Source organism: Hevea brasiliensis, chromosome 5 (assembly GCF_030052815.1).
Source record: "Hevea brasiliensis isolate MT/VB/25A 57/8 chromosome 5, ASM3005281v1, whole genome shotgun sequence".
Taxonomy (NCBI): Eukaryota; Viridiplantae; Streptophyta; class Magnoliopsida; order Malpighiales; family Euphorbiaceae; genus Hevea; species Hevea brasiliensis.
This window is the reverse complement of record NC_079497.1, coordinates 20,290,248-20,304,498: the sequence shown is the minus strand read 5'-3', so window position 1 is coordinate 20,304,498 and position 14,251 is coordinate 20,290,248. Positions and strand designations below refer to the sequence as shown.

The window sequence follows — 14,251 nt, the reverse complement described above, 5'->3', positions numbered from 1 at the left end:
TAAATAAATTTTACATATGAAATAAATTTTATTAAAAAAATTAAACTAAACATATCTTAATTCTCGATTGTAATACTTGCTATCTCTCATTAATCCAGAAACGAGGTCGTGAAATTTTTCTTTAAGGGGGCCAATGAAGTGATGGTGCTACGTGCTCTTGAATTTCATCAATTCATCCACTCAATTTTATAAAAAAAATTTTAATAATTTTTTGACTAAAATTTTTAAATAATTTTTAATAAATATAAGGGTTAATTTTATATTTTGAATGAATATATACAAAATGAGTTTAAGTAACTATATAATTTTTTTTAATAAAAAATTTGGTAATTTATTTTTCTAAAAAATTACTTAATTTATTTACAAAAATTTGTTTTTAATATTTTAAATGATATATAATATACATAAAAATATTGTATGTTTAAATTCTATTAAATGACATAGATAAAAAGAATACTCTTATTTTGTAATTAACATTTTAATATTTCAATATACTAAATAATTATAAAATATCTCGATTATTAAAATTTATTTTTTGAAATTATTTTTTTATTTACAATTATTTCAAAATTTAATTGTGATTAAAATTATATATATATATACATATATATTTAAAATGGACTAATTAAATAAATGATTTTACTACATAAAGTTTTTTGCTACAGCATTAATGTCAAATATAAAATTAATTTAAACATAATTAATTACACTCATTATTTATATATTTTGAAGGAATCAATGTTTTACACTAAGAAAAAGGCTATAACAGAGTATGGTTGAACTAATTTTTTTTTTTTTTTAGGTGTCATTGTTATAAAATTTATTGAATAAATAATGAAAAATAAAAAAAATTCAAATATTTCACATTATTTATGTCATAATAAAAAAATAAAATTTATTTGAGATGGTCAATAATTAAAATAAAATAATTATTTTATATATATTATAAAACTTGTGTTTTGTGGGAAATTGAAAAGTTTTTACAATATAAATTTTTAAAATATTTCAATTAAAGAAGAGTATTAATTATCTAATTTAATAAAATAAATAATAATAAATAAATTAAAGTTTGAACACAGTTAAACATTTAAAATTAATTAATTTAATTTAACATAAAAATACAAAAATTAAGTTTTATTAATTTGAAAATTAAGTTTTTTTTTAATTTAAAAATATAAAAATTAAGTCATTAAATTTTTTAAACCTCAATGTAAATAATAATTTATTTTAAAATTTAATATTCATATGATTTTTAAAATAGTTTTATAATTTATATTAATTTCAGTTTGATTGAAACTTTAAATCCGAAGCCTGTTGCCTTAATCAGCTGAAAAGCTAGGCTGAATCTGTAAACATTGCACGAGACACAGCCGGCCCCCACCCCTATCTCGATTTCATCTCTCTCTCTCTCTCTCTCTCTCTCTCTCTCTCGCCTTCTGCCTCTGTCGAGGTCAGCCGACCGTCGAGAGGGGGTCACCGTCGTTGACTCAACCCAGGCATCGTATTTTATTTAAACATAATTTTCTTATCAATTCTGCTTTTTCTGATATTTCTTCGCCCGTTGGTTGATATTTCTTAGGTTCTGAATTTGTCTTGTATTGTTCTGAATTGTGAAATTTCTTCTTTTCTTAACAGAATGGACTTATAAGACAAATTTGATACTTTTGGTGCCTGTTTGCCTGATTCGTTGCGAGTCATTGAGACTTATTTGTATGAATTTAAGATGGAATATCATTTTTTTCCCTTAATTTTATAATGATTCATGAATTTGAGTTGGTATATCAATTTTTTCATCATTTATTTGATGAACAAATATGTGTTATGGTGTAATTAAATTTAAAAATTCTATGTTGTTAATATGAATTACCTCATGATTTATTCAGTTTCATATAATATTATTGATTTTTGTTTTAGGCTTTTGGAATTGTTTATTTGAAACACTAGGCATGATATATGGAAACTAACCTGAGTAATCAAATAGGTGTTTTTGAAGTGTGATAAATGTGTTTTAATATGTTTTCCTCTAGAATTCTGCTTGCTAGGAATTTCAATTCTATTTTTCTATGATTTTAGCTACTCGAACCAGTAAATTGTAAAAATGCTGTAGGTTCCCTGTTGCTTTGGCTGCTGTTCTAATGATGCTTTGCTGTTTTGGTCTGGACTTGTTGCTTTATTGTTTTTCTTTTGCTTGTTTAACTTTCGAGAATAAACTATGAGGTCTATTTTCTGCGGCAAAGGTTTCTTTTGTTTTTCTTATATTGTTTTGTGGTATGATTCTTTGCATTCATATTTATGTTTCCACAATTCTCTTGATCGAAATTGATGGATTAATTGTCTTACAAATCCTGTAATTTGTTCATACAAGAGCTTAATTGTTGTTGCAATTGATTCAAGTGCAGGTGATATATTATTTTATCCTTTTTTTTTTGTGGGGAAAAAAAGACAGAAATATGGGAGTTAAACAAACAATAAAGAGACTGGATGCATTTCCACGTGCAGAAGAGCACTTGTTGCAGAAAACACAATCTGGAGCTCTTGGTAATCAGCTTTTCTCTCTCACACTTTTGCCCCCACCTGTCCTTTTTTTTTTCCAATTTCTTATTTTGCTTGTCCCTATCCATCCCCTCTTCTCCCCCGCTGTCCGCCCGCCCCCCCCCCCCATTCCAGCCAAAAAAAAAAAAAGCATACTTCTGTTTGCCAGAAGTCTTATAATGAACTTGGAGATCCTTGTTTTCTTTTGTAATAATTAGTTAGAAGGATACCTTTCAAAAAACAAAAATTTGAAGGATACTGTCAACATTTTTTTTTATTGTTTTAAATGAATTGTGTTTACAATTTTAGTGTTGTAATTACATTTCTATGATTTTGTTGTATGATAAATTGAAAGAACCCTTGTATCTTTTGAGAATTTGATGACCTGGAATTGTGTACAACATTGCCATTGCCACACCTGGCTGTGTTTCTTGACATATCCTGACATATAGGCATATAGATATATGTTTTTTATGGTATTTTTGTTTGTTACTCCTTTTTTTTTTTTTTGTAGTTTCCATTATCAGTCTTGTCATAATGGCTACATTATTCCTGCATGAGCTGACATATTATCTCACTACATACACGGTTCATCAGGTTAGTTTCAATCTATTACCTCTTTACTGTCTTTTTACTTGTCTCATGGAGTAGGTGCGAGGGTGTTGAGCTTCTGTAACTTAGGAGGAGAAAATGAATTGTTCATTGTGTAGTCACATACCTATTAAAAGGAAGGATAGGATATCATAGAACTGCTTCCCACATTTCCTAAAATAGAAAGCCACTTCAGTTTTCTCATTCTTTCATAAAAAAATGCTTCTTCTTTTTTTTTTTATGTACAAATCTCTAAATTTTAGATCATTTTGTTCAAATTCTACTTAATGTAATAACGAATGGTCGTTATTTTTTTTCCTAGTTGTATAGTTTTTTTTCTAAACCTTATTGACAGAATAATTTATTTCACAAGTTGCATAATATCTTATGATGTTGCTTGTGTTTGGCAGATGTCGGTGGACTTGAAACGTGGAGAAACGCTTCCAATTCACATAAATATGACATTTCCTTCCTTACCTTGTGATGGTTAGCAATCCATTTTTTCTCATTATAGTATCGTTTGTTTCACATGTAGATGTTGACTTATTTCAGGGTGTGTTTTAAACTCACATTTTCTTCTAATTTACTTTTGAAATTTTTTCCATGTAGTCTTGAGTGTGGATGCAATTGACTTGTCAGGCAAGCATGAAGTTGATCTTGATACAAACATTTGGAAAGTAAGATAATCTCTTTTTCATTTACTACTTGTTTGTATAATGTGTATGCTATGGATATAATGTAGTCTATCACTAAAATGAATTAGTTATACATATTTATCAGTGGTGCTTGAAAGGGTTGGAGATACATCTGGAATTTGCATTAATCAATGGCCCAGAGTTCAAAAAAGTTGTTGTTTAAACATAATAAACAAGCTGGTAGTAGTCGAGTCGATTGACATTGAATTGAAAAATGCTATTCTCTTTCCAGTTTGCTTGGATAATCATATAAAAAGTTTCTTTGTACATTATTTCCCTATAGGGCACCAACCACCCAATTTTATGGGCTTTTGAAAGAAACAATCATAAAATAGGGAGAGACAAAGTTTAATGGGGTAAAAGGAAGACCATAAAGGACTAATTCAAAAAATTTACTTTTCTTTTACAATAATATAATAGTGGAATATCTACCGAGGCTTGTTGTAGAAAACTTATGTTAGTGCAATATTAATAGATGTGGTTTTATAGGGTGTTCTTAAACTCCATTAAAAGTTACAACATATGCTTGCTTGAACAAGTGTTCACCCATGTGAGGGGTGGCACAAATTACTTAAAAATTACTATTTAACTTGAATTAATTTCTATACCTATAAATTATGAACATAGTTATTCAAGAACAAAAAATTAATTGTCCTTGATAATGTATGAACTGAACAAAATGATCAATCAACTTGCTTGATGGGATAAATGTTGATTGATATTGCTAATTCTTTAAATGTAGTGAGAAATAGAGTCCTCAAGTTCTTTGTGTCAAGAAAGATATTGCCTGAAGGGGAAAACCAATTAAAACGTGTTCAAGCAATGAAAATAGCCTCTCTGCAAAGCAAGGGCAAGGCTACCCTCCCTAGAGCCTACAAGTGTGGATGCTTTGTGCACTAGGTCACCCTTTTTTTAATATTTCGAAGTAGCATGAGTGAGGAATGATAGAGGAATGAAGCAGATATCCCTTGTGAGAGAGAGGAGGATACTTAGTAACCTGTATATTGAAGGGAAAAGGAATTATTGGGGTTTAGATGTGTAGCCATTGATTGAGAGGGAGGGGTTGAGGGAGGACAACAAAAGGCAAATCAAGTTGAATAGAGTTAAAGTATAGGATATAGCACCATACTCGAATTCTAAGTCTTAGAAACCAAGAACAGTTCAAGAAGATACAAGGGATACATCCGACTAAAAACTGGGAAAGAGCTTTTTAAGTTATGGAAAGAAACTCTTGACCAATAGATTTTTTATTCTCATTCACATAACAATAGGTTATAGGTGATTATATAACTTCATACACCATGGTGCTCTTGTGTCTCCTTGCTTCTCTCTGTATGAGTAGCATGTAGAATTATGAACTTCATATTTTGTTTGCATTGAGCTCAAATATGCCTAGACAAGTATCACTAGAAACAGGTGTAGGGATAATAATAAGGGAAGCAAAATCAAATGACAAAGTGTAGGTGTAGCATCCTGCATTAATTTTGTGTGAGAAAACTAAGAAATAAGAAACTTAGTGAGACAGATGGATACATCATGCTAAAGATTTAGTGATACGTAAGCATATTTAATGTATTGATACTTAGAATTGTTTATTTCACTAACAATATTTTTATGGAAAACACTCGAGTGTTTGGAGTCCATAAGAGAATTAGTCTGTAGAAAATATTTTCTTAGTCTAAGGGAAAGACATTGAAAATGCTGTCATTTTCTGGACTTCTAAGAATATGTGGAAAAAAAAATGCCCACCACATAAGCTCATAATAATAGTCTATGCTGTCATTCATCACTGGTCACCATTGTCTGCTACAATTTCCTTCCTTCCTTTTTTTTTTTGGTAATTCTCTTTTTTATTCAGGTAAAATAAAATTAAGTTGAAAAAAATAGAGTCCTCATTGGTTCAAAAATTTCTCCTGTCCTTGCCACTGTGCTTGGCTTGATCTAATTCAGGTCCATCCCCTAGGAGTTTGGGATTCATGTTTACATAGCATAGGGCCTGCCTGATTAATAAAATATTAATATTTTGTTATATTGGTCTGGGCCTGGGCTAACTGGTCGTAATATGTTGAGGGTAAAAGGTCTTGGCCTTAGTTGTGCCAGCCTGCATTTTGAGCAGGTACAACCAAGCAGTAAAATGCTTCATTTTTCATAATTTTTTTTTTTTGTAAAATTTATTTTTCACAAGGACGTCATGTGCCTTGAAACATGATTTAGAACTTGACTGGAAATTTTGTGAAGAAACTAATTAGAAACATGCTTTTTTCCACGTTGAAATTTTTTGTGATTTTGGCATTTAAGGCATCATAGTTCTTTTATGGCTTCTCTTGATGTTTCTTTTGAGATATTCATACGTTAATCTTTTTATTGATTTATACTTTCAGTAAGTACTTGTGTGTATTTCTTAGAGCCTTTATGTGAACTCATCCATGTGCATGTGTTTTAAGTAGATTAATGACTTCATGGAAGCTATTATATCTGATTATACTAACCATGTTAGAGTTTTACAGCTTCGCTTGAATAGTTATGGTCATATCATTGGCACTGAATATTTGTCGGACCTTGTAGAAAAGGAACATGCTGCTCACAAACATGGTATTACTCTTGATACATTATACATCTATATCTTGGTTTTACCTTTTTTTTTTTGTGTTTTGTAATTTTATTTTCAGATTTATTTATTTATTTATTTATTTATATAGCATATAATTTTGTTTTCTTTTATGACCATGTAATATTGGTTTTCGTAATGTTTGTAGCATTATTTTCCTTGGGTTGCATTTTATGATCATGATTTCATTGAAGTAAAAGAAAAATTTACTATGAAGAAAAATGGTGGGAAATCTAAAGTTAACAGCATTTGGCAGTCACTACTCAAATTGCTACTAATAGTTTTGGATATATATTTTGCTATCAACTTGGCTGACAAAATCGAGCTTCTTCTCAATTTTTTTGTTACATTTGATAAGAATTATTGATATGATCCACATGTAATGGTATATATGAACTACTATTAATAGTTGGGGATTGACTGGATTGTATGGTCGTTAACTCAGTAGCTTACAAGGACTTGAGTCGTGATAAAATGGTATTAGGGCAACCACAATTGTTATGATCGTGATTTCTTTGAAGGTCAAAAAAATTTTGGTATGAAGGAAGAGTTGGAAATATGAAGTTAAAAAGAACTAGGAATATGACTCATCTGTAATGGTTTATGCTAACTGCAATTAATAATTGAGGGTTGACTTTTAGACGAAATGGTTAGGTGCAACCCTGCACCTATTAAGTCAATAGTCCACACAAGCTTGGATCATGATAGAATTGTATTAAGGCAACAACAATATTATGATCATGATTTCTTTGATAAATAAAAGTTTGGTACAAAGGAAAGGTATGGATTTTTCAAGTTATTTGCATTAGACTCAGTTTCATCTCAAATTGCTAATACAAAATTTTGGATATATATTTTGGGGCCGAGGGACCAAAGAGGAGTCCACAATCCACATGATTCGAGTTTGTGATAGGATGGTATTAGGGCAACCACCCTGTGGGAAGTGTGGAACTAAGTGCTATACCATGGAAGTTGGTGGTAGCCACCTGTAGAAGTTGCATTGCTTGTTGAGTCAGTTTTGACTATGGTTTGATCCTGAGTCCCTAATGAGAATGTCAAAGACATAAGTGGGGAAAATTTTGATGCCCTAAGTCTGATATTAGGAATTGACTGTTAAAATACTTTACATACAATGATGGCCTATGTAAACTGCTAGTAACAATGAGGAATTGACTTTGAAGCCATGCAGTCCAGCCCAATCCCATTCCAATTTTTAGGCCAACAATCTTTATAGTTTATAGGCCTGGATCTTTCTCAGGTTTTAAGTTGTCAGCATGGAGAGATTAAAGGCAGATGAAATTCAGTCTTAAACAGTAAGCTAAATATTTTTCTTCTTCAGTAAATCACCTAAAAGCAAGTTAGTGGGCATCGTCTACTTGTAGAATGCTATGAAGAGAAACCTGATCATGAATAGGAAGTCATAGTCTCCCAATGTTTTTGGCAATGCTTTGCTCATTATTGTGGGCTTGGAGCATGTAAACTCTTCTATTTATAATGCAATTTTGTACAACCTAATCTGGATGCAATTTGACATAATTTTGGAGCCTTTTGAATAGACTTCCAAAACCTAACTTGCCCTCGATTGTCCTTGCTTGAACTTGATGTTGCCACACTAATGTTTGACACTAAATTTTATGATGACAAATTGAACCTTTCCTCAATTTTATTCTTTCCATTCAAAGATTGAACTACCCTGTTAACATGGGAACCCTCTTGTTTCCTTGATTACTTCTCTCACTTGAGTTAAGATCTCCAGGTGTAAATTCAATACTAAATCACTCTTATCAATGTTGCTATGATCCTTTGGAAGTATGTGTGTTCATAGCGCTGTAATCATTTGCATAAGTGAAAAAAATAATATAACAGAACTTATACCTGACTAGGAAGCAGCTTAGGACCCTTGCAATGTTCTTAGCATGATGACAGTTACTCTTGCTATTTGTAGAGTAAAAAAAATACACAAAATGGGATTCTTTGTTAAGCTGTTATGAGACAGAAGCCATTGCAAACCACTAAATGATTGAAAAAGGTATATGCAAGGTTAAACTGATAAATGATTTTCATTTGAACTAGAATTTGGAAAGCATCAAATTTTTGCTATCATTTCCCTGGTACAGTTCAGACCTGTAAGATAAAAATCAATAGGACACCTATCAAGAATGCCAACCTTAATTGTAAACTAAGGTACATCTTTTAGTAATGACTAATGAGTCTTTGGTTTTGTTTAAGGCCTCCAGTATTCTTTTTAGGCCACAGTAAACTTTTTAAACCTTGTTAATTTTTCTTAAGATTATTAATTTTTTTTACAAATAACCTTGATCAGATGATGATAAAGATCACCATGAGGATTCTGATACGAATCTTCATGCTCATGGCTTTGATCAAGCTGCTGAAAGTATGATCAAGAAGGTTAAACAGGCATTAGCAAATGGAGAGGGATGCAGGGTATGCTGTTTTTAAGACCCTTTAACATAATTGTATTCATGAGCTAGCTTGTTATTTAATGCGTTACAAAGGAGAGCAAGATATCTGTTATATTGACCTAATCTCTTCTGCAGGTTTATGGCGTTCTAGATGTACAAAGGGTTGCTGGAAACTTTCACGTTTCAGTTCATGGGCTAAACATTCTTGCTGCTCAAATGGTTAGAGCTGCTTTTTTTATGTTTTCTGTTGCAAACGAACTTGCTTACTCTTACATTTTGTCTGATTAATTTATTTATCTTGCCAACTTTTAGACTGAGAATTAGTTATGCTCTATTTGGTATCAGTATCATTGCTGTTCCTTTGTATTTTGAGGATAAAAAAAAATGTTGTTTGTTATTTTCTGCGGCCTATTTTCTGGAAATGGTTTTTTGGTTTTCAAATCCTCAAAATTATGAATAAAACAACAATGCATGGTGTTGGGTGATGATGCTTGAAAAATGTTTTAAGTAAATTGAAAAATCATGTTTCATGGATTACGGTTTTTTTTGGTTTCTAAATAATTTTGATAGGAGTGTTGATTAAACATGCAACAATTTTACCACGCATATTATTATTACTTTTTTTTCCTCGAAGGAAAATGGTCAAATGACCAAAGGAACTCAAATCTTTTTAGCATATTTTTATTCTTATATTTATTGTGTTTTATGTACAATAGGTGTTTTGAAAGTTCATGCGTTATTTTAGATTGCATTTCATTATGATTATTGCATGATTAACTCTTTTCTCTTAATACAGATTTTTGAAGGAGCGGCGCATGTCAACGTGAGTCACATTATTCATGATTTATCATTTGGACCAAAATACCCTGGACTTCACAACCCTCTAGATGGTACAACAAGAATTCTGCATGACACAAGTGGAGTATTCAAATATTACATTAAGGTTTGCACTGTGGGCTATCTCTTGATTGACTTTTAGATTTGCATTGCAGACACAATTATGTGATAACCATCTTATTATGTGCATTTCTCTTTATAATTAGTAGTATTTAATGCATGAATGTTTGTGTTTATTTTATAGAACCAAAATATTTAGCAATGCAATCATTATTGGATAAAATATACTTTTGGTTGGTGCATTCAACAAATATTAAATCTTAAGTCTACTGTAAATATTTTCAACCAAAATTCATTGGTGCATATCCCTTTACAATATAAAGAAAATATGAGAAGTTCAAAGAAACTTGGTATTAATGAATAAATATAGATATGCATGCAATATGGATAGGAAGCTGCAAATGGTCTAGTTTTCTACTAATAGCAGCTAGTTTTTTTTTCCCCTCAAATTTTTATTTTGATTCGGGATTTTCTTTTATTTTTTAGCACTAATATCAACTAATGCTATTATTGTATCAAACAGAAGCAACTGAACTTACTATTTTTCACATGCAATTTTTATTTCTAGGTTTGTTGGCTGGAGAAATCTTGATCCTAAAAGAAATGGGGATGGACATGAAACAAGTACACATAATAACAATATATGTAATGAGTAATTAAATACAATTGACCTAGTCTTGCCTACTCTAATCAGTTCCCTATCCTATTTATATGTAACCATTTCATCTAACCAAACAAAAGAAAATGTCATTTAACAATTGAAAACTCATTTGCCAAAATTTATTCTTACCATTTTCAAATTTTCCCATATAATGGCGCACATAGAAAATAAATCCTTCACCACCTTGAATTCTTTTATGAAAATTGAGCCCTATAAAGAGCTTTCTTTACTCCCTGCTAGCTGCCATAAATTAGTTTGTTCAGTTGGAAGCTAAAGTGTGATAAAGCTTAAAATGTTGCAACAAATCTAGAATTATTTTTTTGGAGGGCCAAATTTAAAAATTCTATAACTTATTTCCTGAAAGATCTATAACAAATTATACTGAAATTAATTATGTTTAAAAATATTGAGACTGGTCTAAATAAAATTGAAAGAATAAACTTAAAGCAAAGATAAAAGAAAATCATCTCTTAAAAAATTAATCTGCTTGATTAGTAATGTTTTGGCCCCAACAAATTTGATTTTTCTTATTAAAATTAGTCAAGCTATTGGTCTGCTTATGTGCTTGTCAATGTTGCTTCTTAGTCCGTGTGTGTATTAAGTCTTATTAAATTAAAATAAAAAAATAAAACCAAATAAAACTAACCTTTCATTTGACTTGAGGGATTTAAATTTGGAAGATTTGAAATTTTTAATGCATAGGTTTCTTTGTTTAATTAGATTCTCGAATTCATGTTAGGTTTATGAATATGAATAAAAATTTGGATTTGAAGTACCTATAAAAGAGTGTTAAATCTACTTCAAATAAGTTTTCAAATAAATTCGTGAAACCAATCTTTATGAAGCAATCGAATTAATTAAAAAATGGCCTTTCATGAACTTAGTCTTCATTAATAAATCTAATCAACTGAAGAGTGGATAAACTTTCATTTAAATAGTTTGAATTAAATCATTCCTAAATCACCTTATTCAATCATAGCATAAATAAATCAAATTCCTTATATCTATAGTATATTATTTTTTTAAGGAAATGTTAAGTGGTCATATGTAAATTTCCTAGGCATTTAATGTCTGCAGTAGTCCATGTCACATTGAGAATTTTTATTTTTATTTTTTATTTTTTTTAATATCATGTAAGTATTGTCTAATGCTTGGAATTGTACATGCTATGACTCTATTAACGGCAAGATACCAGTAATCTATTTACAAAATATATTAATACAAGAATCATATTAGATTAAGGAATTTCTTAGTTAATACAAATTTTACTATAACAGAAGTATCTAGATTTTACTCAAATTTTGAAGCCAACAGAAATTTAAGGGGGTGCAATTATTAGTGGTTTAAAATATTATAAAAAGTCCTTTTTGTCCTTGGTCTTATATTTAAACATACTGTATGTCCTTTTAAAAGTTTGACCACCATTCACTCTTGAAATGTAGGATTGATAACTGGCAGCTCAAGGACTAAAACATTGGTTGGTTATTCCAGGAAATGCCTCTTTCCAGAAGTGACTTGTTTAATTAGGTTCTCTGCATCACCAGAACTCCTTGCTAATGAGCAACCAACTCTTGAGCTTAACCAAAATTTTCAAGATCAGATAAATAGGATATCCAATAAAACTCTGTTGCATTTTAATAAAAATCAGTGAATTCTGTAATATCAGCATAACTGTTGAAAGAGGATTTGCAGTAGCAAGCATGACTAGCATCTAGAAAGATAAATGAACTCGTATGATTTTGTTTTGGACGATGAAAGAAAGTTTGTTTGCAATTTTTTAGGTTTCAATTGATTGACCTAGATGCAAACTAAATTTAGTAAATGCTGATGGCTTGCAGATTGTTCCAACTGAATATAGATACATCTCTAAGGAAGTTTTGCCAACCAATCAATTCTCTGTTACTGAGTATTTTTCCCCCATCAGCGAATTTGATAAGAAATGGCCAGGTTGGTTGGATTTATGCACCTTAAGCTGTCCTTTCTTCAATATTTTTCTAGTTACTGATTGTTTTTATTCTTATATGTAGCTGTTTACTTCTTGTATGATTTGTCACCCATCACTGTGGCAATCAAAGAGGAACGACGTAGTTTTCTTCATTTTATCACTCGGCTTTGTGCAGTTTTAGGTGGTACATTTGCTTTATCAGGTTTGTTCTGTTTTCTTTTTGTTTTTGGGTAATTTTTTTTCCAATACCATGGTTATAAAATTCACCATAAATTTGGAAAATTGGGACTCCATTATTTTGCCAATGCTACATGTGATAAATCCAGAGAGATAAGAACTGGTTCTACTGAGAAAATCTGCCAGGTGTTAAAAATTTTGAAAACTTCATAACGCTGTTGGCTAGTTTCAATGCTAATACCTTTGCTACCATCCAACATTGTCTAAATATATTGTTATCCTCATTGGCCATAATTTTTTGGTTTTTAAGTCCAGATTTGGGGATAAAATTAGTTTCTTTTGCTAATTATGTATGCCAAATGTTTAGAAAAATATCTTGTTAAAATTTTGATACATGAGGCATAGAACAATCTTTTGCATAACTTTGGTACCATTTTGTTGCTAATGCCATTAGATTCATATTTATACCCAGATCTTGCATCCTAATGAACCAAAAAATAGGTGCCTATGTGTCTTGCAATTAGGCTTCAGCATTTTCCATATAGAGTATAATAATAAATTAAATCTCACAAAACCAAAAGGTTGTCAAAGATTTGTAGAAACCCGAAATTATAGGTATTTTTAGGAGCTTTTTTCCTATTTTGTTTTATCAACTAATTCTTGTATATTCTACAATTATCGAGTGGACTTCCTTGGTCATTCCGAGTTATTGTCTGTACATTCCCTTTCCATGTTTTGCTATTCCTTCGTGTTGGGCTAAAATTTTGTTCTGGTTGTTGCTCAAACAGGAATGCTGGATAGATGGATGTTCAGGCTTCTTGAGGTGCTAACAAAACCAAAATCTAGATTCTGGTAGAGTTAGGGGCTATACGGTCATGTTGATTCGTGTAAAACATGTCAAAAGCATTCTGGGCAGAGCTTATGGATTTCGAAGTTTCAACTATGGATGCTGGATTTACTCACACAAGCTTAATCTTAAAGCCTATACTGTTAAACGATTTAATATTTACTATTTTATATATATATATGGCCAATATTAACATTTTAGCATTTGGTTCCAATTTTAACTATGGATTTTGGACTTAAATCACACAAGCTTATGCTTAAAGCCTGTACTGTTAAATGGTTTAGTGTTAGTATATTTTTTTTTTATATGGCCAATGTTGAACATTTTAGTTCTTGCGTTGGAAGTTTTGAAGGTTGTTAAGGTTGCTGTACATGTATAATTTTTCCTGGGGTGCAAACTTCATTGACGTTTATGTCCCCAAATTTTGAATATGACGTGCTCAGCCATCTCTTGGAAACTGATTGTGTATGTATGTATTAGCTCTATTTTATAAATTTTTTTTTTGTAATTTTATAAAATTAAATTATGTGATGTAATATTTAATGTTCGGTGGTGTTGACACTTGTGAGGGATGCAACAATTGCAAGGATAAATTGGCCGTGGTGCCCTAAAATCAATCTTGGCCGACTTCAAATGCATTGACACCTTTGGTCGATCTCTATTTGCTCTCTGTTTGGATTGAACGTAGCATGATTTATTAATATATCGTATCATATTGTATTGTATTGTATTGTATTGTATTGTATGATTTTCATTGTTAATATATTTAGAAAGATGATATGATACAAGATAGTTTAATAACATTTTCTTGTTTGATTAGATGGTATAATATAGTATAATAAAAATCAAGATTACTAAAGTACATTAATTGCAGT

General features: G+C 30.6%; 1 protein-coding gene across 3 annotated transcripts; it reads left to right on the top strand.

Moving 5' to 3' along the window:
- The first annotated feature begins 1,331 nt into the window (after window positions 1–1,331).
- On the top strand, window positions 1,332–13,833 carry LOC110646651 (uncharacterized). 3 transcript variants are annotated; one of them, XM_021800159.2, is made up of 12 exons: window positions 1,332–1,496; window positions 2,400–2,538; window positions 3,047–3,129; window positions 3,534–3,609; window positions 3,733–3,800; window positions 6,326–6,410; window positions 8,750–8,871; window positions 8,985–9,068; window positions 9,646–9,792; window positions 12,246–12,354; window positions 12,435–12,554; window positions 13,318–13,833. In XM_021800159.2, exons 2-12 carry the CDS (start codon window positions 2,451–2,453, stop codon window positions 13,383–13,385), a joined length of 1,050 nt encoding a protein of 349 aa, XP_021655851.2. In that variant the 5' UTR covers window positions 1,332–1,496; window positions 2,400–2,450; the 3' UTR covers window positions 13,386–13,833. The 3 variants fall into 3 exon arrangements, with proteins under 3 accessions (XP_021655851.2, XP_021655852.2, XP_058003109.1); XM_021800160.2 differs by having other exon boundaries at window positions 1,350–1,501; XM_058147126.1 differs by lacking the exon at window positions 1,332–1,496 and adding an exon at window positions 1,514–1,710.
- Window positions 13,834–14,251: the final 418 nt, after the last annotated feature.

Bases quoted from the DNA above. Each gene is read 5' to 3' on its own strand.
- LOC110646651 (XM_021800159.2), top strand. From the start codon at position 2,451: ATGGGAGTTAAACAAACAATAAAGAGACTGGATGCATTTCCACGTGCA. The intron at 8,872-8,984 runs GTATGCTGTTTT...TCTCTTCTGCAG, and splicing joins CAAATGGAGAGGGATGCAGG to GTTTATGGCGTTCTAGATGT. The intron at 9,069-9,645 runs GTTAGAGCTGCT...CTCTTAATACAG, and splicing joins ACATTCTTGCTGCTCAAATG to ATTTTTGAAGGAGCGGCGCA.